Genomic DNA, 24,021 nt, shown 5'->3' with positions numbered 1-24,021 from the left:
CTCCTCAATCACACCCTTGATTATTGAATATTTCATTTTACTGGTACTCCTTACTTTTGTTATCCCCTGCCAAAGGTGAAGGGATAGAGAATTGGGCTTGTCCTTCTGTCCTTCAGAACGTCTATTCATCTGTCTCAAAATTCATTTTTGGCGGAGATTATCAATTCAAAGAATTTGCTTGTTTATTTCTTTTCACTGTGTTACACCTACATCTTGGCACGGTTTTTGTGGCTGAAAACATCCTTCCATCAAGGCTTTGGAAATATGGATTTGGATAATGGCATGTTTGATTCCATTGCCGTTTTTTTATATGAGTTGCTCAGCTTAAAAAAAGTTGGTGATTAAATTGAAATTAGCAGTTAATATTCATTATACTGTGTCATTATGTGACTGTAGAATATTTAGATTTTTTAATATGTGGGAAACACTGTAAAACTAATAGAAGAAAATATGGGAGTGCATTATCCTCTCAAAAAGGAAGTATGTGCAAAATGGACGTCTACATTTTTGTCTTATAAATATGTCAGTTGTCTTAAATATCATCAGGTGTGTTAGCCAGTGATAATAATTATTTAATAAGATACCTTCATAATATAGGTATTACATTACTTATATTCATGTTATTTACCTCTGCAAGTGTTTGTAATTGTGTGAAGAATATTTCATGATATCTCACTAGATGGTTGCAACTTGCAATTATTAATAGCCCCTTATTGTAAAAAATGGGTCTAATGTCATATGCAGAAAGCGTAGATTTAGCCCAGACTGCGCAAGTCTACGAATGAGACTACAAATATTGCATGACATTATAGTGGACAGTGTAGCTCCTCACAATTGCACAGGCTGGTCTGAAATTACTCTGGCATTAGACCCATTTTCTAATGATGCAGCTCAAATGCACTTTATATGGGTACATAAAAGTGTATTTATGTACCATTGCTGTGTACAATGAACAATTTATTCATTAACAATTCAATGTAATATGTTAAGAATAGTTTATATCATTTATAAATGCTTTATTATATGTATAATATATGATTCCTTGGAATCATCCTTTCAACTCCTGTCCTCCTTTTAAATATAACATTGATTATACCATAAGATAATCACTACTGACAGAACTGTCAAATGCAGAATATGTAATGTTATAAATTAATTAAGCCAGTTGGGGCTGGCAGATTAATTTCCTGCTCTTAAAGTCTTTACCCTTTACCACTTAGGTATTTTTATGGATTTGTAGTCCCTTTGAATGTTTTATTTAATTAAAGACCTTTCTTACTAGATTCAAATTTTCCGTTTCCAACCCTTAGATACTGATGAACAGCAAACAACATTAAACCTGAACAGACTGCGAGTAAATTGCAGGCTGTTCTGGTTTAGGCTGATAGCACATGGCCATTTTTCCTTTGCTTCTGTGTGGGGAAGGGTTAAGCAATGTTGCAACAGATTGAAGAAACATTAACTACATTGTATAATGACAAACAATTTGGATACTTTAATGCTTGCACCTTTGTTTATTTCAGGGAGATACATCCGGTGACTACAGACGAACATTGCTTGCCCTTGTCACTGGATCATATAACTATTAGATGTCTGCAATACTATGCTGGAGTCCTACATTAACCAATACTGGGTTTGCTGATTGGAGCTTGTTTGTCCTTTTTATGAGTTTGGCTAAAAAGTGTGCAAGAAAAAGGAACTATGGTTATATACTGCTTTATTTGACAAAAAACATTTATATCTCAAACTGATGCTATAATTTATTTATCTTTTTGTAATGTCTTAAATTAAATTTAATGCATGCATTTATGTCATATACAATGTACAACCTTTTATTAACAAGTTTAATTGCGTTTTGCAAGATACCTATTGGTATGAAAGCAATAAAAGTGCTTGAGTGTGTTCTTGAATTGTTGGATTGTTTCCATTAATTTACACTTTAATGTACTTTTATAATATCAGTCATAGTTTACTTGCATATCCAACTCTATATAATTAGTCCTCAAGTGTTTATCAATATAACTTGACCTGCTCTTCTTAAGTTTATGGAAGTTGCAGGTCAATGTATTTCTTGTATACATGCTAACATTCAGCTTCATGTTAAATATTTAGTTTTATGTGTTACACTATTATACATGTTTGACTTTCTTATTCTAAATATATCCATGCCACTACTAAGAAGTGGTTACTATAGTGGCCATATTGTTATACAGTATATAGTGCTATCTTATGCTATGGTGTACACTTTATTGACTTCCAAGTTACTCATCAACATAATAGTTAAAGACAGTATTCTGTCAGCTACTCAATATAATTAACATAACCCAGTTTTTTTTTAAATCTTTTAATTGCTGTGTGTTGTCTTGGATGTTTCTGATTTCTTACCATTTAATTGTATGAATGATTTTGAAACTTGTTAATCTTGTATTCATACCGGTACTTGGTCCAAAAATTAACTTACATCACAGCTATTATCTATTTGTATTAAAGTAGTGTGAGACCAACTTGAAGCACTGTTGATTCTATTTAATACTTAAATATGCCTTGTAAGTGCCTAGAAAATTAATTACATGTATTATTTATACATGTATATTGTTGCTTAGAAACACAGCAACTTGAATAGCTAGTGACAAACAAGATTATGAGTTGTAGTTGCAATGTTTGATTGTTGTTGGTGTTGTCGTTCTCTTAAATATTTTTTAAACCCTTTAATATGTTTTTCATTATTCAACTTTTTAGTTTTCCTTAGCAGAAGCTATTGTGTTCGGCATCTGGCATCCCTTGTCATCATTATAACAGCAGCATTTATGACTTGATTTTGAAGAAACTTTGTGAAAATGTTAATCTTGACAATATCTAGGCCTATCTGGAATCTGGGTCAAGTGTGTCTGAAAGTAAAGCCATCAGGTCAAATGCTAGAAAAACCTTGTAACTATTCTGGAGGCCACATTTATGACTCATTTGTGATAAGACTTGGTAAGAATGATTATCTTGATAATATCTAGGCCAAGTTTGTTCATTTGAGTTCAACAACTAGGTTACTAGTTTAAAATGAAGCCACAAGTAGTACTCGGTCTCGATTAAACTTGGGCACAATACCTCAGCCATGTGTGAATCTAGGTCAAGTGGGGTCCTTGACATTTGGAGTACCTTGACCTGAGTTGACCTATTCATGGCCATCATGTCAATCTTGTTGTGTATTATAAGCCTAGATATGAAGCAAACGTATTTCCTTTTTTAGCTCACCTGAGCACAACGTGCTCATGGTGAGCTATTGTGATCGCCTTTTGTCCGTCGTGGGTCCGTCGTCAACATTTGCCTTGTGAACACTCTAGAGGCCACATTTATTGTCAGATCTTCATGAAACTTGGTCAGAACATTTGTCCCAATGATACCTTGACCGAGTTCGAAACTGGGTTAATGCTGGGTCAAAAACTAGGTCACTAGGTAAAAAAAACAAAAAACCTTGTGAACACTGTAGAAGTCATATTTTATGCCCAATCTTCATGTTACTTTGTCAAAATGTTTGTCTTAATGATATGTTGGTTGAGTTCATAAATGGTTTCGGTCCATTGAAAAACAGGGCCGCCAGGGGGCGGGGCAGTATTCCTGATATGGATATAGAGAAACCTTGTGAACACTCTAGAAGTCATAATTTTTGCCCAATCATCATGAAACTTGGTTAAAACGTTGGTTTCATTGATATCTCGGACGAGATCGAAAATGGTCCAGATCGGTGAAAAAACATGGCTGCCAGGGGGCGGGGCAGTTTTCTCCATATGTATATAGTGCAAACATGTGAACACTCTAGATGTCACATTTTTTGGTCCAATCTTCATGACATTTGGGCAGAAATTTGTTTCCTGGATACGAAGGTTGAGTTCGAAAATGGTTCGGATCAGTAAAAAAACATGGCCGCCAGGGGGGGGGGGGGGTCTTTTTCCTTATATTTATAAAGTAAAAAAGCTTGTGAACACTCTAGAAGTCATATTTTTTGCCTAATCATCATGAAATTTGGTCAAAACATTGGTTATGTGGATATCTCGTGAGTTTGAAAATAGTCCTGAACATTTAAAAAAAAACATGGCCACCAGGGGGTGGGGCAGTGTTCTCTATATGTATATAGTGAAAACATGTGAACAGTCTATAAGAAACATTTTTTGCCCACGCTTTATGAAATTTGGTCAGAACATTTGTTTCCTTGATATGACGGTTGAGTTAAAAAATGGTTCGGATCGGTAAAAAAACATGGCCGCCAGGGGGGGGGTCTTTTTCCTTATAATTGTATAGTAAAAAAGCTTGTTAACACTCTAGAAGTCACATTTTTTTGTCCAATCATCATGAAACTTTGTCAAATATTGGTTTTATGGATATCTTGTTATGAAATCTAGGCCAAGTTCCTTGATGGTTGTGGTCTGTTGAAAAACATGGCTTTAAATGGCTTTATAGTGTAACCTTGTTTACACTCTACTATGAAATTATCGATGTACACGTTGAATGAAATTTATGCATATTATGATATTCATGATCTCCATGCAGTCATGTGAATATTAATTCTGCCGTTAAGATATACATTTAAATTGTCAATTTTTTTAAAATTTATTTTTGTTCCTTTCTGAAGATGATTATTATGTTTATGATTGGTTGGGGATGAAGTGCAACAAACATATTTTTGCCATCTGAAAACCCTTTAAATAATCTCAAAATTTTAAGTAGTAATATTGATTTCACAGAAAATTACTAAGGGGAAAAACCACTGTATATAACAGTTTAGAGTCAGGGCCCAAATTCCTGTGCTGGCCACTTTTCACACATTTTGTTGCATGTAATTTAATGACCACAGACCAATGAAATAACCATTAGCCACAGCAGGTACCTCATTATCTCTGACAGTTGCTTAATGCCTAACCCCTTGTTTACAGCCCTTTGAATTGAACAGCATGGAACAGCAATTGCTATACAGTGGTATCAATATAGAGATAAACACATAAATACATCTGTCTGGCATTTATTTTCGTATAAAAATCAGCATGCTGACTGCATACAAAGAACAAATTACAACATTGAAGCAAGCTCTTGAAATAGCAAAATTTTGTACTTATATATTTCTAAGAAAGGTTTATACATTATATATAAATTTAATGGTTGTGATATTTCATATTTCTTAGCTTTAAGTACAATGATGCCTGATTGAACTTACTCAATATGGCTATTATTTAACTTATAACTATCACAAAGTCCCAGTGTATATTATGAATATCAAGAAGAAAAAGTAAAGATATGTACGTAAGAATATCCTTTACAGCTTAGGCAACAACTGTTGTCAAAATTAAATTATATTGATCAATAAAAAATAGATTGAAATATTCTCCAACTTCACTGTTAAACATTTATTGACAAAAAACTATCGTGTCTACATGTACACATATCATATCACAGATATACTTTGTTCAAGAATTAAAGAGATAGAGAAAATGTACTTAATACCAACTATTTGCGATACTTATGATATTAAATGCAGCTTATATTTGAGAATAAATTTCACAATTCAAATGCATTTTAGTTTTGCATTGGTTGTAAATAAAGAGTAGAAGCGTAGAGTAATTGTTTACAAACAACACGTACAAATGTGAATAATTAACAAAAATTAACTCTAAAATGAAGTATGAAATTTCATTTTAAATCATAAATACAGATTGATATACAAAAGTCATGTAGGCCTACATGGATGATATGTGAAATACAGTATTATGTGAAAGTCAGAATATTCTGGTTAATTTTATACACAGATGTCATGTATGATATGTGAAATGCAGTATTACCGGTACAGTGCCCCAGCTAGGATTTGAAAAGGGCAGGGGGGCTTTTTTGTCTTAAGTGCACTTTTGACGCGCAATATTTTGTGAAAAGGGCACTTTCGAAGCGCAGTATTTTGTGAAAAGGGCATGTTCGAGCGCGCGGGTGTTTCTGGAATGCTTTCTATTGCATGTTAATTTATATGTTATAAATAAATAATTGTATTATTCCCATTATTATTAAACCATTAAAATATAATGTCTACAATGAGGATTAAACTAATAAAAATGTAATAAGAGATTTATGAATTATCATATGTAAATTAAATAAAAAATTTTTTTTATTTTTTTTGAGGGGGGGGGGGGGGGCAGGGCCGAGGCTCGGGAGGGCATGGCGCGGCGCCCTTCGATTTAGGCCTAGCTGGAGCACTGCCGGTACTTGAAAATCAGAGTATCATTGTTCTAAATAACTTTGAATGCAAAAACAGTGAAAACGTATTTTAATAATAGAGTCTGTACTACCGTCTGTCTGCTCAGCACTCTTCCTCTTTTGAAGATTTTACACTTAATAATCGAACTATAAAGCGCAAGTTAAGTATGTACGCCCGTCTGTATGAAGTATTTTTATTATTTTGAACTCCACCTTCCCAGAAAAGTTTAGTTTCTTTGGGTCTCAGGTGAGCGCCTTAGGGCCCATGGCCCTCTTGTTTATAGTTTGAATACATTATTTTGAAAGGAAGAAAATGAACTTGTTGTTTCATCAGGATCCAAACTGTTTGCTACACTGATGGTATTCTTTGAAAAAAATCTAAGAAAATGCTAATTTTAGAAATTCAGCAGACGACATTTTTTAGCAGACGACAAATTTCCCAGCATGCAAAGGGTTAAACTTTTGACTCAGTGATTGGAAATGTTGAAAGACTTTTGGTTAAGAGATGTTATCTAGTCTAGTCATTTCTGTTCAACTTCATAACAATGGAATCATAAGATTCAGGCGAAAAGTTCTTACTGCCAGTCTGTGGATACTGTAGTGGCATCAGACGGCAGATTATTTCAATTAGATTGGTTTAATTCATTGATAAACTATGGAGATTCATTATCATGCTAGACTTTTTGGTTTTGTTTTGTGCTTATTTAATATACAGTAATAAAGTTGTTATAGCAATGGTAGTTAATATAACATAATAAATATATATTTGGGCATTTATTCAATTGGTTTTGAATTCTGAATACTGTGTTAAAATTTAAATGATTTTCTACCTTTAACAATACATGGTGATAATGTTGTGACTTTCTTTTTATTAAGTAAAATTTTTCTCTACCTCTTATGGTTCAGTGCATGTACTATTTCTCTTATATTTATATTACGGAATAAACTTTTCTTCATGAATTTTTAGTTCTTATTTAAACACATATTAAAGAATAGCGTGGAAATGCACAATATTGAAACAAAATAATAAGAGAACTTGTGTACATGTGTACATGAAAGGAGCTTGCTGTATGGCATCACTAAAAATTGCCCACATACTTAAATTGTGTGGAGTAAGTACTTTGGTCATGTTCTACTGTATCACTGCTGTGAAAAAGGGATTAAACAATCCAAGCTATTTACCGGTAAGATTTTAACCAGGTTTTCCGAAGGAAAAAAATGGTTATTAGATTGGCAAATGTCGGAGGGCGGGCGGAACAAGCTTGTTCGGGCCATATCTTTGTTGTTCATTGTGAGATATTAAAATCATTTGGCACATAAGACGGTGTGTCACGCGAAAGAATGACGTCAATATCTCCAAGGTCAAGCTCACACTTTGAGTCCAAAGGTAAAAAATGGCCATAAATGAGCTTGTCCGGGCCATAACTATGTCATTCATTGTGAGATTTTAATATCATATGGCACATTTGTTCACCATCATTGGACGGTGTGTCGCACGAAAGAATTACATCAATATCTCCAAGGTCAAGGTCGCCATGACTAAAAATAGATTGATTTTGAAACAAGTGGGGTATAACTTTAAACAATCAGAAACCATGAACATTTTGAGTTTGTCTCCCTTTATCAGACTTTTAGCTCACCTGAGCACAACGTTAACCACCAGGGTTAAAACACATAACACATTTTCTTAACATGAAATGAACATAATAAAAGGGTCTGGTAACATCAAAGTAAAAAGGTCAAATTTTCTGTTTGAGAAGCCTTTATAGCAATAATAGCCATACTTTAAGTAGACTTAGTTATGATAAACACCACCTGAACATCAAACACTAATTATTGGATATGTTTAGGTATACATATTGTGGAACTATCTGCCCTAAATGTATTCAAAAATGAAATCACTGCCTGTCAATTCACTTCAAAAGGATGTTTAAAAAATCCCAGCTTCATAACCTAAAACAGCTAGCTGATGTCTGGGGCCATGTTCAGGGGGAATAAAAAATCTCTGTTTGCTTAACATACATGTACATCTATACTGTTTTGAAGTAGTATTTAAATTATAAATTTTACTAGATCAAACTGTCTTATACTGCAGTCAAGCAGCGATGACTCATTATACCAATATACCAATCATGGACATGTACAATATTTGTAAGCTGACATTGAATTCTAGGTTATGTTTACTATCAAAAATTCCAATACAAGTATTATTTCAACAACCTGGACATTTTTCAATTGTATTGACAGCCCGTACATTGATTCCTCAATATTTCCTCAATTATTATTCCTCAGACATTCATTCCTATTTAGTTTTTAATAATTTGTTGTATATTTCTTGTTATGTATAGAAATTTTAAACTATCAGTTAGATAGTTATAATAATAAATCAATTAGTTAGGTAAAAAATCTTTTTTTTTTTTTTTTTTTTTACTCATGAAGTGTATTACTGTTGCCAGTTAGATCCAATTGCATCCAATACTGTGTGTTCTTTTACTATGAGGCGAGGACCCTCATTTATTGGCGAATACTATCTTGTAATGTTTTTTAAATAATTGGACTAAAATTACTCAACAAATTTTGATTCAAAAGTCAGTGTGTGTTGCTTAATTATAAGAGATTAACAATCTTTGATTGACATGTGCTGTGTAGTCAAGTGTTGCACATAACTGAACTGAAATGGCACAATTGTATTAAATTTGACATGGAATTTTACTGTTCAGCTTTATTTACAACTAAATAAGGTGAATATCATATATCATTTTATTAAAACACTACATTTTATTATGTACACACAAGTCTTTACCAATGGACGGAAAAAAGAATGGAAATGTATTCTTTAGTACATAAACAGCAAGTTGTTGTTAAAAAACAGTATATCTAGCAAAAAAAGTGTACATTTATGAACATAAAGCATATGAGCTAAATCGTAGTAAAATTCATCTGAATTTTGAAAACCCTAGCTGCTAGAAAATACGAAGTTTCATTCCATAGAAACATTAATTTATATATTATTCATAATTATATTGTACAACAATAGTTGACATTATCCTTTAACTGTAATTTTCCACAGACTGCCAATGACATTAGAGCCACGTCATTCGGAAATTGGTCTTATGACATTGTGGCCAGCTTAGCTCCAGACCAGCCTGCGCATCAGCTTAGTCTGATTAGGAAATACACTGTCCGCTAGAAAGTAAAGCAATTTTTAGTGGACAGGGTAGCTTCTTACAGCAGACTGAGTAAACCCGCAAGCTGGTCTTGAAATACGTTGGTTTAATAAAACATAAGACTTATTTGCATGCTGCCAGTCAATCATGAACATGTCTTTCTATGCTTTACATTTACTACAATAGGCATCCATACTATAGGCATCACTACTAATAAACATATATGGAAATAATAAAATTTTCACACTAGAATGTTAATGAAGATCACATATTTATAAATTTGACCTGCCAATTTCCTGGTTTAATGCTCCTAACGATCTGTTTCTCTATTCAATACAACAAATTAGGACTTAACTGTTCATGCATGTGAACCAGGTTTCTAAAATATTGTCTGTTTAAAACAGCTCAATATCTTCTGTTAATAATACCTCAAAAGATATGTCGCAATAAAATTTCACTTAAAAGAAGTATGAGTGAAAAAATAGAACTATTTCAAAATCGAAATAAAACATATCATATTGGCAGTTAATATCAGTACAACATATGAAAACATATCCAAAACAGGTATCACAGCATGGATAAGGAAAAGCAGCACATACATGTTTGTATATTTTAGCATTTTCTTTGGAAATTTATATTATACATCCTATTTTATAAATAAAGATTTCAATAAGCCCCCCCACCCTTACACAAAATGAGAAGATCCAGTAATGTTAATCATCTTCAAATCCTCTATAATTCAATTACATTTCATAAAATGCATAATTTTGACATTTTGCGTTTCATGCTCTGAGCATGTTTTTGGTTCACTTTCTCATAAAGTCACATCCCATATGAATATTTCCGCGTGTGATGCTGTGAACAAGTATTTCCCATCTGGTGAGAACTTTACAGCTTGCAATCTGTCATTGTGACCAACAAAGTCCTGGAAACTTCCTTCATAATAGTCCAATAGTTTCAGTAGGCGCTCTGTAAGACAGTAAGTAATTGTTAGTATCAGTATGAACACCTGAATATACAAAACATCCAGATTGGATGAAATTTCAGAAAAAGCTGTTTCTAGGCATCTATAGTTGACTATTTGAATGGATTCTTTACATTTATCTCAAACTTACAAATACCATTACACATGAATGTACAAATGTCCATTGTAACAAAGAGAAAACTTATAATAAACATGGCAAAACAAAACATCAAATTTGCACCAACAACATAAAATGATAATTAACAGATTAATAAAGACAGGTAAATTGAAAGTTTGAAATGGCAATACAAATGATGAGAACGTGTACCATTGGCTCCCACGGCTATGAGCGGACACTCCAGTACCAGGTCCAGGCTCTGACACCAGTGGGTGAGAGGGAGTGTGCGCACCACCTGTAACAGGGGCACAGATCATCTACCACACCCACTAGATTGGTATGTTTGTTTGTATTTGTCACTGTTTTCATCTAAGATTGCTTTTATCTTAGATGGAATATGCTTTTATCTCATATGGGTTAATTGGGATGTGCTTTTATCTCAGACACGTAATCCATCATACAAAAACCAGTATATTTCTGGCAGTATTACTGTTTACTTGTCTGACATTAATACAAAAAAAAAAATATCCCTACACCGTTTTGTCACAAGCATTGCTTACCATGGCTAAGTTCAAGGGCAGATAACTTGCACATCTACACATGATGGTCATGAAATATTTAGAGTTTCAATCCTATAATTTGAGAAATATAGTTTTCTCAACAATTTTAACATGTTATGCTTCTGCCATAAGTTCAAGAGCACATTACTAAGGAACATGCAGATCACAGGGAATGAAAAGTGCGTCTTGCACATCAACACTTTAATGTGATTATATATTTCAAGTTTCAATTGTATCATGAGAAATGTGTAAGTAATTTACTCCACAAACATTGAGGGCTTCTGCCACTAAGGCTTAGTTCAGGAGGAAATTAACCAGTTTAACTAGACATGAAACTGGAGTCCTGCACATTCGACACATTCACATCAACATTTCACAGCAACAATTTCTTTCTTGACATTCATCTACACTTTCAGGTTATTCAGTTGTGAGCTGTATCTGGCAAGCAGTTCAAGAACAAAAGTAAACAAGAAACGGTCGAAGACGGGTGAAACTCTCCAAAGGTATTTTTTGTCACAATATTGCACTATATATTCAGATAAAAGGAAACGTCTTGAGGGCACAGTAGTTGGGGGGACAATAATTGTTTTATATAAAATTTCAAAGGGCCATAACTCTGTAAAAATCCTTTGACCAGAACCCGCTGATAATATGCACATCTCCGCTCGGTAGTCAAGCTTCCCATAAAGTTTCATTGAATTCCGGTCATAAGTTGCTGAGAAAGAGCCAGGACAAAAATTGTGCACGGACAGACACACAGACGGACAGACGAAGCGGCGACTATATGCTCCCCCCAACATTTTTTGGGGGAGCATAAAAATATAGTAAGATCCACCATGCCATTTCACAGGACGTGAAAATACAAGCTTTATAACGAAAAACCAGTGAAATGACAATAAATATAACAACTGCTCGCCACAAAAATTCCTTCCTGTACACTCATCTTGTCATTTAGATGAGTGAGCTGACAAAATTTAAATAAGTTTCACCCAGCCATAAAGAAGGAGCTAAAAACCCAAGCTTAATGGTGGCATAACAGGCAAAGGACCATAATTCTGCTCATAATGAGCCCAGCCAAAATGCCTCTCTTTACAATCATCTACACATAAAGGTTAATCAGCCGTGAAAAGATGAGCAAAATTCACCCAGCAATTACAGGGCGGTTAAAAACACAAGCTTTGGTATATGCATACTACATTAAAACAGACTGATGGAAAGTGCAATTGTTAATGCTTCATTCATTTTATGCCTTAATTTGTGGGAGGCATAAACAGATTTCATTAATAACAGGTGATTATGTCAAACCTTTCTCTGAGCAAGGCTATAGAACTGTATGATCTTCTGCATGCCGTATCCCGTGTACACGATAATGTCTGGCTCCTCTGGGCTGAACCTCGCAATACTTGGGGGCAGCTGGCTGTACACTCTCTGAAAGAAAATGGAATTATGCAGTGAAAACCACACATGGGTCCAAAAATATTGTTTTTAAATATGCTTGAGAAATAAGAAATTTCAATGACCTAATATAAACAAGACTGTTGTCAAGCAATATGTACCCCTAACAGTGAAACTCCACCATTTTCAGCAATATTGCTAGTCTATTTGTTGCCATAGCAACCAGAATTCTTGACGTAGGAACAAAATGAAACTAGAGCTTTGTCACAGACGTGACGAATACCCCCACATGCCGCATTGACACATAATATTTTGCATGTCGTCTTCACAAAAAACAGCGGACACCATGCTCAATTTTTAAAACGCACTAAGTGACCCCTTGACCTAGTTTTTGACTCAGAAAGGCCCATGTTCTAACTTGGCTTTAAGATCATCTCCATAAAACTTCTGACCAAGTTTGGTGAAGATCGGATGTAAACTACTTGAATTAGAGAGCGGACACCATGCTGAATGTTAAAAAACGCACTAAGTGCCATCATGACCTAGTTTTAGGCCCAGAATGGCCCATGTTCAAACTTGTCCTAGAGATCATTTAGATAAAACTTGTGACCAAGTTTGGTGAGGATTGGATGAAACCTACTTGAATTAGAGAGCGGACAACATGGTGAGGTTTAAAACGCACTAAGATACCCCGTGACCTAGTTTTTGACCCGGCATGACCCATATTCAAACTTGACCTAGACATCATCTAGATACAACTTCTGACCAAGTTTGGTGAAGATTGGATGAAAACTACTTGAATTAGAGAGCGGATAACATTGTGATGTTTAAAACGCACTAAGTGACCGCGTGACCTTGTTTTGACCTGGCATGACCCATATTCAAACTTGCCCTAGACATTATCAAGATACAACTTCTGATCAATTTTGGTGAAGATTGGATAAAAACTACTTGAATTAAAGAGCGGACAACACAGTGAGGTTTAAAACACACTAAGTGACCCTGTGACCTAGTTTTTTACCCGGCATGGCCCATGCTCGAACTTGACCTACACATCATCTAGTTACAACTTCTGACCAAGTGTGGTGAAGATCGGATTTAAACTACTTGAAATAGAGAGCGGACACCATTCTCAATGTGTAAAACGTACTAAGTGACCCTGTGACCTAGTTTTTGACCCGGCAAGGCCCATGTTCGAACTTGGCCTAAACATCATGTAGATACAACTTCTGACCAAGTTTGGTGAAGATTGGATGAAAACTACTTGAATTAGAGAGCGAACACTTAATACAGACCGACAGACAGACTGACCGACCGACCGACAAGTTCACTCCTATATACCCTCCTAAACTTCGTTTGTGGGGGTATAGTGACGTGCACAATCTCCATATTGCCATCTATCCATGTTTTAAGTTTCATGCACAAATATTTATAACTTTATAAGTTATCGCAGGACCCATCATTTTCAGCAATATTTCTAGTCTATTTGTTGCCATAGCAACCAGAGTTCTTGACGCAGGAACAAAATGAAATGACGTTCATAATCTCCATATTGCCATTTGTCCATGTTTGAAGTTTCATGAAAAATATGAAGAACTTTTAAAGTTATCGCAGAATCCAGAAAAGTGTGACAGACTCACAGACAGACACGCAGAGTGCAAACCATAAGTCCCCTCCGGTTTCACCGGTAGGTGTCTAATAATTCATTTAAATCTGTAAAATATGCAGTTCACAACCATTTTGAAATATATTACTTATTTCAATGAAAGGTTATAGAATCTTCTTATGAACATACACAATGAAATAGCTTAATCCAACAGCAAAGCCTTACCAAATTCTTACGATCATATATATACATGAAGCCTTTAAGATTAAAATATTTTTTTGTCTGTGTTGATATGTTTCGCATAAAAAACTAACCGGGTCGTCCTTAGGTAGCAAATTGCCGTCAGGTCCAAATGCTGGTGCAGGGAAGGTCAGCCAATCAACAAGCTCACAGAAATCTTTCGACCAATCAGCCGACCAAACACTGACACGCCTGTCAGCACTTGTGGCCAACCACAAGAGAGGGGCAGACACACCCACATCTTGGTCCTGGGGATAACATGGACATGCAAATAATTTGGTGAAATATATATATATACATATATATATATATATATATATATATATATATATATATATATACTATAATACATTAAAAACATCTTTTAAGGAAAGGAACATTTTTTTTAATGAAATTCTGTTTGAGAACTGTTTAAATCATGTACAGTAAGAAACATCATTTTTAAATCCATAGCTTAACATATTGATATTGTTGATCAAAATTCTTTATGATGACATAAAAATGACATCACTATCTTATAATAAAATAAAACTTGATGTTTTACAAAAGTCAAAAACAAACTAGAAATGGCGCTGCAGAGGCCAACGCGTATCTCCACACCGCATGTTGTTAGTAAAATGAGTGAAAATCTCTCACCTGGCCCCATTCCAACCCCCGTAACCTTTGACCCAGGGAACAGATCAAAATTCCAAACAGTGCACTGTTGCACATATGCTTATAGCTACCATGTGTGTAAGTTTCAAGGTTCTAGTGCTAATAGTGTAGGAGATAGTGGCCAGGCGGACGGACGGAGGGATGGACAGACGGCGGAGATAACCACATAATCCCCACGCTTTCTCGAAAAAGCATGGGGATAATTAAGCTCTTATGGTGAGATTAAGTTCTCTTGGTCTTTATTTCTGTTTTTCAAAACATATCTCTATCTTCTGTCTCCTTGATTACCCTTCCCCTTTTCAAACAATATTTTGATTACACAAGTGTACCTGCAGTTTGTTTGTGACGTCAATGTTGGTGATGGGGGCGCCCTTGTGGTCTGAGATGACCCTCACAGTGACCCCCGTGGCTGGGCTGCTGACCGCTATCAGGCCATCACAACCTCCAGACAGTATCATGGAACCTGACATGTGCATGTACATAGCAGTCAGTTTATGATATTCATAATATTCAAGTAAGATGTAGGAAACAAAGTGATACAGATAATTTGCAGAAACACACCGCAAAAGAAGTTGAAATGCTTCTCAGAGAATTAAAAATAAAACTTTATGCTGTTTTTCTAATAATATATCATCTTTCACAAAGGCGTGTTCAATCAAATGTTGTACAACATAACATTATAAAAGCCTTTATATTTAATGTCTGTTTACAAGATTCAAAGACATTGTGAAGAATTGATAAGAAGCAGAGTTCCACATCTGGTAATTCCACTGAGGATTAGCCCCTACATCCATAGCAGGTTATTACACTGAGGATAAGCCCCTACATCCATAGCAGGTTATTACACTGAGGATTAGCCCCTACACACATAGCAGGTTATTACACTGAGGTATAGCCCCTACACCCATAGCAGGTTATTACACTGAGGATAAGCCCCTACATCCATAGCAGGTTATTACACTGAGGATTAGCCCCTACACCCATAGCAGGTTATTCCACTGAGGATTAGCCCCTACATCCATAGCAGGTTATTACACTGAGGATAAGCCCCTACATCCATAGCAGGTTATTACACTGAGGATTAGCCCCTACATCCATAGCAGGTTATTCCACTGAGGATTAGCCCCTACACCCATAGCAAGTTATTACACTGAGGATTAGCCCCTACACCCATAGCAGGTTATTCCACTGAGGATAAGCCCCTACATCCATAGCAGGTTATTAAACTGAGGATTAGCCCCTACACCCATAGCAGGTTATTCCACTGAGGATAAGCCTCTACACCCATAGCAGGTTATTCCACTGAGGATTAGCCCCTACATCCATAGCAGGTTATTCCACTGAGGATTAGCCCCTACACCCATACCAGGTTATTACACTGAGGATTAGCCCCTACACCCATAGCAGGTTATTCCACTGAGGATAAGCCCCTACACCCATAGCAGGTTATTACACTGAGGATTAGCACCTACACCCATAGCAGGTTATTACACTGAGGATTAGCCCCTACACCCATAGCAGGTTATTAAACTGAGGATTAGCCCCTACACCCATAGCAGGTTATTCCACTGAGGATTAGCCCCTACATCCATAGCAGGTTATAACACTGAGGATTAGCCCCTACATCCATAGCAGGTTATTACACTGAGGATTAGCCCCTACATCCATAGCAGGTTATTCCACTGAGGATAAGCCCCTACATCCATAGCAGGTTATTACACTGAGGATTAGCCCCTACATCCATAGCAGGTTATTACACTGAGGATTAGCCCCTACATCCATAGCAGCTTATTCCACTGAGGATTAGCCCCTACATCCATAGCAGGTTATTCCACTGAGGATTAGCCCCTACATCCATAGCAGCTTATTCCACTGAGGATTAGCCCCTACACCCATAGCAGGTTATTACACTGAGGATTATCCTCTACACCCATAGCAGGTTATTCCACTGAGGATTATCCCCTACACCCATAGCAGGTTATTACACTGAGGATTAGCCCCTACACCCATAGCAGGTTATTCCACTGAGGATTAGCCCCTACACCCATAGCAGGTTATTACACTGAGGATTATCCCCTACACCCATAGCAGGTTATTCCACTGAGGATTATCCCCTACACCCATAGCAGGTTATTACACTGAGGATTAGCCCCTACACCCAAAGCAGGTTATTCCACTGAGGATTATCCCCTACACCCATAGCAGGTTATTACACGGAGGATTAGCCCCTACACCCATAGCAGGTTATTCCACTGAGGATTAGCCCCTACACCCATAGCAGGTTATTACACTGAGGATTAGCCCATACACCCATAGCAGGTTATTCCACTGAGGATTAGCCCCTACACCCATAGCAGGTTATTCCACTGAGGATTAGCCCCTACACCCATAGCAGGTTATTACACTGAGGATTAGCCCCTACACCCATAGCAGCTTATTCCACTGAGGATTAGCCCCTACACCCATAGCAGGTTATTACACTGAGGATTATCCTCTACACCCATAGCAGGTTATTACACTGAGGATTAGCCCCTACACCCATAGCAGGTTATTACACTGAGGATTAGCCCCTACACCCATAGCAGGTTATTCCACTGAGGATTATCCCCTACATCCATAGCAGGTTATTCCACTGAGGATTAGCCCCTACATCCATAGCAGCTTATTCCACTGAGGATTAGCCCCTACATCCATAGCAGGTTATTACACTGAGGATTAGCCCCTACATCCATAGCAGCTTATTCCACTGAGGATTAGCCCCTACATCCATAGCAGCTTATTCCACTGAGGATTAGCCCCTACATCCATAGCAGGTTATTCCACTGAGGATTAGCCCCTACATCCATAGCAGCTTATTCCACTGAGGATTAGCCCCTACACCCATAGCAGGTTATTCCACTGAGGATAAGCCCCTACATCCATAGCAGGTTATTACACTGAGGATTATCCTCTACACCCATAGCAGGTTATTCCACTGAGGATTATCCCCTACACCCATAGCAGGTTATTACACTGAGGATTAGCCCCTACACCCATAGCAGGTTATTCCACTGAGGATTAGCCCCTACACCCATAGCAGGTTATTACACTGAGGATTATCCCCTACACCCATAGCAGGTTATTCCACTGAGGATTATCCCCTACACCCATAGCAGGTTATTACACTGAGGATTAGCCCCTACACCCATAGCAGGTTATTCCACTGAGGATTATCCCCTACACCCATAGCAGGTTATTACACTGAGGATTAGCCCCTACACCCATAGCAGGTTATTCCACTGAGGATTAGCCCCTACACCCATAGCAGGTTATTACACTGAGGATTAGCCCATACACCCATAGCAGGTTATTCCACTGAGGATTAGCCCCTACACCCATATCAGGTTATTCCACTGAGGATTAGCCCCTACACCCATAGCAGGTTATTACACTGAGGATTAGCCCCTACACCCATAGCAGCTTATTCCACTGAGGATTAGCCCCTACACCCATAGCAGGTTATTACACTGAGGATTATCCTCTACACCCATAGCAGGTTATTACACTGAGGATTAGCCCCTACACCCATAGCAGGTTATTACACTGAGGATTAGCCCCTACACCCATAGCAGGTTATTCCACTGAGGATTATCCCCTACACCCATAGCAGGTTATTCCACTGAGGATTAGCCCCTACACCCATAGCAGGTTATTCCACTGAGGATAAGCCCCTACATCCATAGCAGGTTATTCCACTGAGGATTAGCCCCTACATCCATAGCAGGTTATTAAACTGAGGATTAGCCCCTACACCCATAGCAGGTTATTACACTGAGGATAAGCCTCTACACCCATAGCAAGTTATTCCACTGAGGATTAGCCCCTACACCCATAGCAGGTTATTACACTGAGGATTAGCCCCTACACCCATAGCAGGTTATTACACTGAGGATTAGCCCCTACACCCATAGCAGGTTATTCCACTGAGGATTAGCCCCTACACCCATAGCAGGTTATTCCACTGAGGATTAGCCCCTACACCCATAGCAGGTTATTCCACTGAGGTATAGCCCCTACACCCATAGCAGGTTATTCCACTGAGGATTAGCCCCTACACCCATAGCAGGTTATTCCACTGAGGATAAGCCCCTACACCCATAGCAGGTTATTACACTGAGGATTAGCCCCTACACCCATAGCAGGTTATTCCACTGAGGATTAGCCCCTACATCCATAGCAGGTTATTCCACTGAGGATTAGCCCCTACACCCATAGCAGGTTATTACACTGAGGATTAGCCCCTACACCCATAGCAGGTTATTCCACTGAGGATTAGCCCCTACACCCATAGCAGGTTATTCCACTGAGGATAAGCCTCTACACCCATAGCAGGTTATTCCACTGAGGATTAGCCCCTACACCCATAGCAGGTTATTACACTGAGGATTAGCCCCTACACCCATAGCAGGTTATTCCACTGAGGATAAGCCTCTACACCCATAGCAGGTTATTCCACTGAGGATTAGCCCCTACATCCATAGCAGCTTATTCCACTGAGGATTATCCCCTACATCCATAGCAGGTTATTCCACTGAGGATAAGCCCCTACATCCATAGCAGGTTATTCCACTGAGGATTAGCCCCTACACCCATAGCAGGTTATTCCACTGAGGATTAGCCCCTACATCCATAGCAGCTTATTCCACTGAGGATTAGCCCCTACACCCATAGCAGGTTATTCCACTGAGGATAAGCCCCTACACCCATAGCAGGTTATTCCACTGAGGATAAGCCTCTACACCCATAGCAGCTTATTCCACTGAGGATTAGCCCCTACACCCATAGCAGGTTATTACACTTAGGATTAGCCCCTACATCCATAGCAGGTTATTCCACTGAGGATAAGCCCCTACACCCATAGCAGGTTATTCCACTGAGGATAAGCCTCTACACCCATAGCAGGTTATTCCACTGAGGATTAGCCCCTACACCCATAGCAGGTTATTCCACTGAGGATTAGCCCCTACACCCATAGCAGGTTATTCCACTGAGGATAAGCCCCTACACCCATAGCAGGTTATTCCACTGAGGATTAGCCCCTACACCCATAGCAGGTTATTCCACTGAGGATAAGCCCCTACATCCATAGCAGGTTATTACTACACCCATAGCAGGTTATTCCACTGAGGATTAGCCCCTACACCCATAGCAGGTTTTTCCACTGAGGATAAGCCCCTACACCCATAGCAGGTTATTCCACTGAGGATTAGCCCCTACACCCATAGCAGGTTATTCCACTGAGGATTAGCCCCTACACCCATAGCAGGTTATTCCACTGAGGATAAGCCCCTACACCCATAGCAGGTTATTCCACTGAGGATAAGCCCCTACATCCATAGCAGGTTATTCCACTGAGGATAAGCCTCTACACCCATAGCAGGTTATTACACTGAGGATTAGCCCCTACACCCATAGCAGGTTATTACACTGAGGATAAGCCCCTACATCCATAGCAGGTTATTCCACTGAGGATAAGCCTCTACACCCATAGCAGGTTATTCCACTGAGGATTAGCCCCTACACCCATAGCAGGTTATTCCACTGAGGATTAGCCCCTACATCCATAGCAGGTTATTACACTGAGGATAAGCCCCTACATCCATAGCAGGTTATTACACTGAGGATTAGCCCCTACACCCATAGCAGGTTATTACACTGAGGATTAGCCCCTACACCCATAGCAGGTTATTCAACTGAGGAATAGCCCCTACACCCATAGCAGGTTATTCCACTGAGGATAAGCCCCTACATCCATAGCAGGTTATTACACTGAGGATTAGCCCCTACATCCATAGCAGGTTATTACACTGAGGATTAGCCCCTACACCCATAGCAGGTTATTCCACTGAGGATAAGCCTCTACACCCATAGCAGGTTATTCCACTGAGGATTAGCCCCTACACCCATAGCAGGTTATTCCACTGAGGATTAGCCCCTACACCCATAGCAGGTTATTCCACTGAGGATTAGCCCCTACACCCATAGCAGGTTATTCCACTGAGGATAAGCCCCTGCATCCATATCATACGAATGCCCACTCACCATCTGATGAGAAGCTGATGGCTGTGACCGCGCTGGCGTGAGGATGCATCTTGAGCACCATCTCCACCTTGTTGACATCAAACATGCGCACCGTACCGTCACTGTAGCCCGCAACAATGTGGGGCAGCGTGTGGGAGACTGCCTCCACCTCCGACCTCGAGCTGTACCTGCCCACATGAGACGCTGGTGCAAAACTCAGACACGTGCATGCCTGCCAAGGAAAAGGATTAGAATTCTGTTCAATAATCATGTATATTCAATCAAAGATGATGGTTTATGGGTCATACATATGGTTACAGAAAATAGGATAATTTAGCATGGGGATAAACATTGAAATGGACAGTCAGGAGCGTTTAGACTTCTTGAAATTGTTCATAGATGATGCCTTGATTAATTGCCTTGTGCAGTTAAATGGCCCATTCAAGCAACACTCAAAAATGAGAAAACGGGAAGAGATAACCTCTAAGATTTTCCTGACACTGGCAATAAATATAAGAATCTTTGCTGTAAAATGAAATTTTAAATGTTTTTTTATATAAAAACTAATATTTGTAACAAAATATATATTTGATTCAATATTTAGTTGCTTAAAATTAACAGGGAAGTAAAAATTGATTGAACATTATGGGTTGAATCACAAATTGTATATGGTAATACACCTGTACTGGTAAAAAAATCATTTTATTTATTTTTATAACATGATTTACGTTTAAGGAGTGAAATAACGTAACGCTCAATTTTGTTTATTACACGGGTGTTATTACACTAGTTATATAAATGTGAAATGACGTCATTTTTGTGACAAAATGACGTCATTATTCCAGTGAATTTCTTCAGTTAAACTCTTTTATAAAGTGAATACAAAGGTGAAGAGCATAAAATAAAGAAAAACAAGGGCTGTTTGTAAAACATGCATGCCCTCCATATGGGCTCTCCCTTGTAGTGAGAGCCATTGTGTGAATATGTTTTTTGTCACTGTGACCTTGACCTTTGACCTAGTTACCTGAAAATCAATAGGGGTCATCTGCCAGTCATGATCAATGTACCTATGAAGTTTCATGATCCTAGCCATAAGCATTCTTGAGTTATCATCCGGACACCATTTTACTATTTCGGGTCACCGTGACCTTGACCTTTGACCTAGTGACCTGAAAATCAATAAGGGTCATCTGCGAGTCATGATCATTCTACCTATCAAGTTTCATGATCCTAGGAATAAGCGTTTTTCAGTTATCATCCGGAAACCATTTTACTATTTCGGGTCATCGTGACCTTGACCTTTGACCTAGTGACCTGAAAATCAATAGGGGTCATCTGCGAGTCGTGATCAATCTACCTATCAAGTTTCATGATCCTAGGCCTAAGCGTTCTTGAGTTATCATCCGGAAACCATTTTACTATTTCGGGTCACTGTGACCTTGATCTTTGACCTAGTGACCTCAAAATCAATAGTGGTCATCTGCGAGTCCTGATCAATCTACCTATCAAGTTTCATGATCCTAGGCCTAAGCGTTCTTGAGTTATTATCCGGAAACCATTTTACTATTTCGGGTCACTGTGACCTTGACCTTTGACCTAGTGACCTGAAAATCAATAGGGGTCATCTGCGAGTCATGATCAATCTACCTATCAAGTTTCATGATCCTAGGCCTATGCGTTCTTGAGTTATCATCCGGAAACCATTTTACTATTTCGGGTCACCATTACCTTGACCTTTGACCTAGTGACCTCAAAATCAATAGGGGTCATCTGCGAGTCATGATCAATGTACCTATGAAGTTTCATGATCCTAGGCCCAAGCGTTCTTGAGTTATCGTCTGACAACCACCTGGTGGACGGACCGACCGACAGACCGACATGAGCAAAGCAATATACCCCCTCTTCTTCTAAGGGGGGCATAATAAATACGTCACGCCAATGCGTTACAGTCAGCATTACTAGGATCATGCAACTTCTGTCAAGAATATGAAATTTCGTAAATAAAACACAGAGGATTTTATATGTTAATCCTAACCAACAGTATAAACAGTATATATATTTCAGAAACCTATATTTCGCACAAAACATTACCAACTGCCTAAAGACTTGTGCTCAACTGAAGACAAAGACATCTCATGACGCCACTGACCTGGTCCTTGACCTGGAACTGCAGTGCCTGTTCCCTGTCCTGTATGGCCCACACTCTCAGACTGCCGTCATCAGCACACGAGGCCAGCAGATCATTGTTGCACAGAGACAGACAGTTCACCTGCAACACACATTGTGTTTAAGGCTTAGCTGTTTACAACTCAACAATACAAGTGCTAAGTTCAATTGTTCAGTAAAATCTTAATTGAAGCATCGTAGTCCAAATCCAAAATACAAGAAAAATGAGTTTATACAAAACATCATTTCACATATTAATTATCATACTCCTTTAATGTGTCAAACATTTGTATAAAAGGTTTTCTTATTGATTTCTCACACATTTCTCAACGTCCCTATTTCTGTGGACACAATAAGTAAACAATAAGAACAAAGATATCAAACCTTGTTCATGTGACTCGATACGAGTCTGATGCTGGTGCGCTCTGACCAGTTGATGTACCACAGGGTACCTGCTGATGTGCCTACTATTCCCTGAAACATTTAGTAAGCTTACTGAATTAATTGTACATACATATGAGATGTGCACTGGGAAAACTGGGCTTAATGCACATGCCGAGTGTTGTCCAGATAAGCCTGTGCAGTCAGCATAGACTAATCTCGTATGATACTTTCTGCTTTAATGAAATGTTTCATTCAAATGATATGTCTTCTAAACAAACATCCACTTATGGAAAAAGTGGCTTCAAGGGTTAGCCTGTGGTAATTGCACTGGCTAATCTAGGACAAAGCTTGAAGCATACGCATTAAGCTCATATATATTTTTTATAAATGTATAATAAAATGAAACAAGACATAGGTCACAACATTGATAGGATAATGCACATTTTTCACAAAATGATGATGCAATAAAACTGAATGAAAAA

General features: G+C 38.1%; 2 protein-coding genes across 5 annotated transcripts in view; one reads left to right on the top strand and one right to left on the bottom strand.

Annotated features, from left to right (window-relative positions):
* LOC127866170 (annexin A4-like) overlaps nt 1-7,185 on the top strand; it is a 92,942-nt gene extending 85,757 nt beyond the window's left edge. For all 3 annotated transcript variants that reach the window (XM_052406583.1, XM_052406586.1, XM_052406584.1), the window contains one exon: nt 1,524-7,185. In XM_052406583.1, coding sequence (XP_052262543.1) covers nt 1,524-1,589 — 66 coding nt within the window. In that variant the 3' untranslated portion in view covers nt 1,590-7,185. The remainder of the gene's footprint in view (nt 1-1,523) is intronic.
* Nucleotides 6,657-24,021, bottom strand: part of LOC127866167 (WD repeat-containing protein 90-like) — a 73,421-nt gene continuing 56,056 nt past the window's right edge. For both annotated transcript variants that reach the window (XM_052406580.1, XM_052406581.1), the window contains exons 32-39: nt 23,540-23,629; nt 23,139-23,258; nt 21,011-21,221; nt 15,259-15,392; nt 14,350-14,523; nt 12,340-12,462; nt 10,685-10,769; nt 6,657-10,361 (exon numbers count right to left, since the gene is read on the bottom strand). In XM_052406580.1, coding sequence (XP_052262540.1) covers nt 10,207-10,361; nt 10,685-10,769; nt 12,340-12,462; nt 14,350-14,523; nt 15,259-15,392; nt 21,011-21,221; nt 23,139-23,258; nt 23,540-23,629 — 1,092 coding nt within the window. In that variant the 3' untranslated portion in view covers nt 6,657-10,206. The remainder of the gene's footprint in view (nt 10,362-10,684; nt 10,770-12,339; nt 12,463-14,349; nt 14,524-15,258; nt 15,393-21,010; nt 21,222-23,138; nt 23,259-23,539; nt 23,630-24,021) is intronic.

The sequence above is a fragment of the Dreissena polymorpha genome, chromosome 2 (genome assembly GCF_020536995.1).
Source record: "Dreissena polymorpha isolate Duluth1 chromosome 2, UMN_Dpol_1.0, whole genome shotgun sequence".
In the NCBI taxonomy this organism is placed as follows: Eukaryota; Metazoa; Mollusca; class Bivalvia; order Myida; family Dreissenidae; genus Dreissena; species Dreissena polymorpha.
This window is presented reverse-complemented; position numbering and strand designations above follow the sequence as displayed.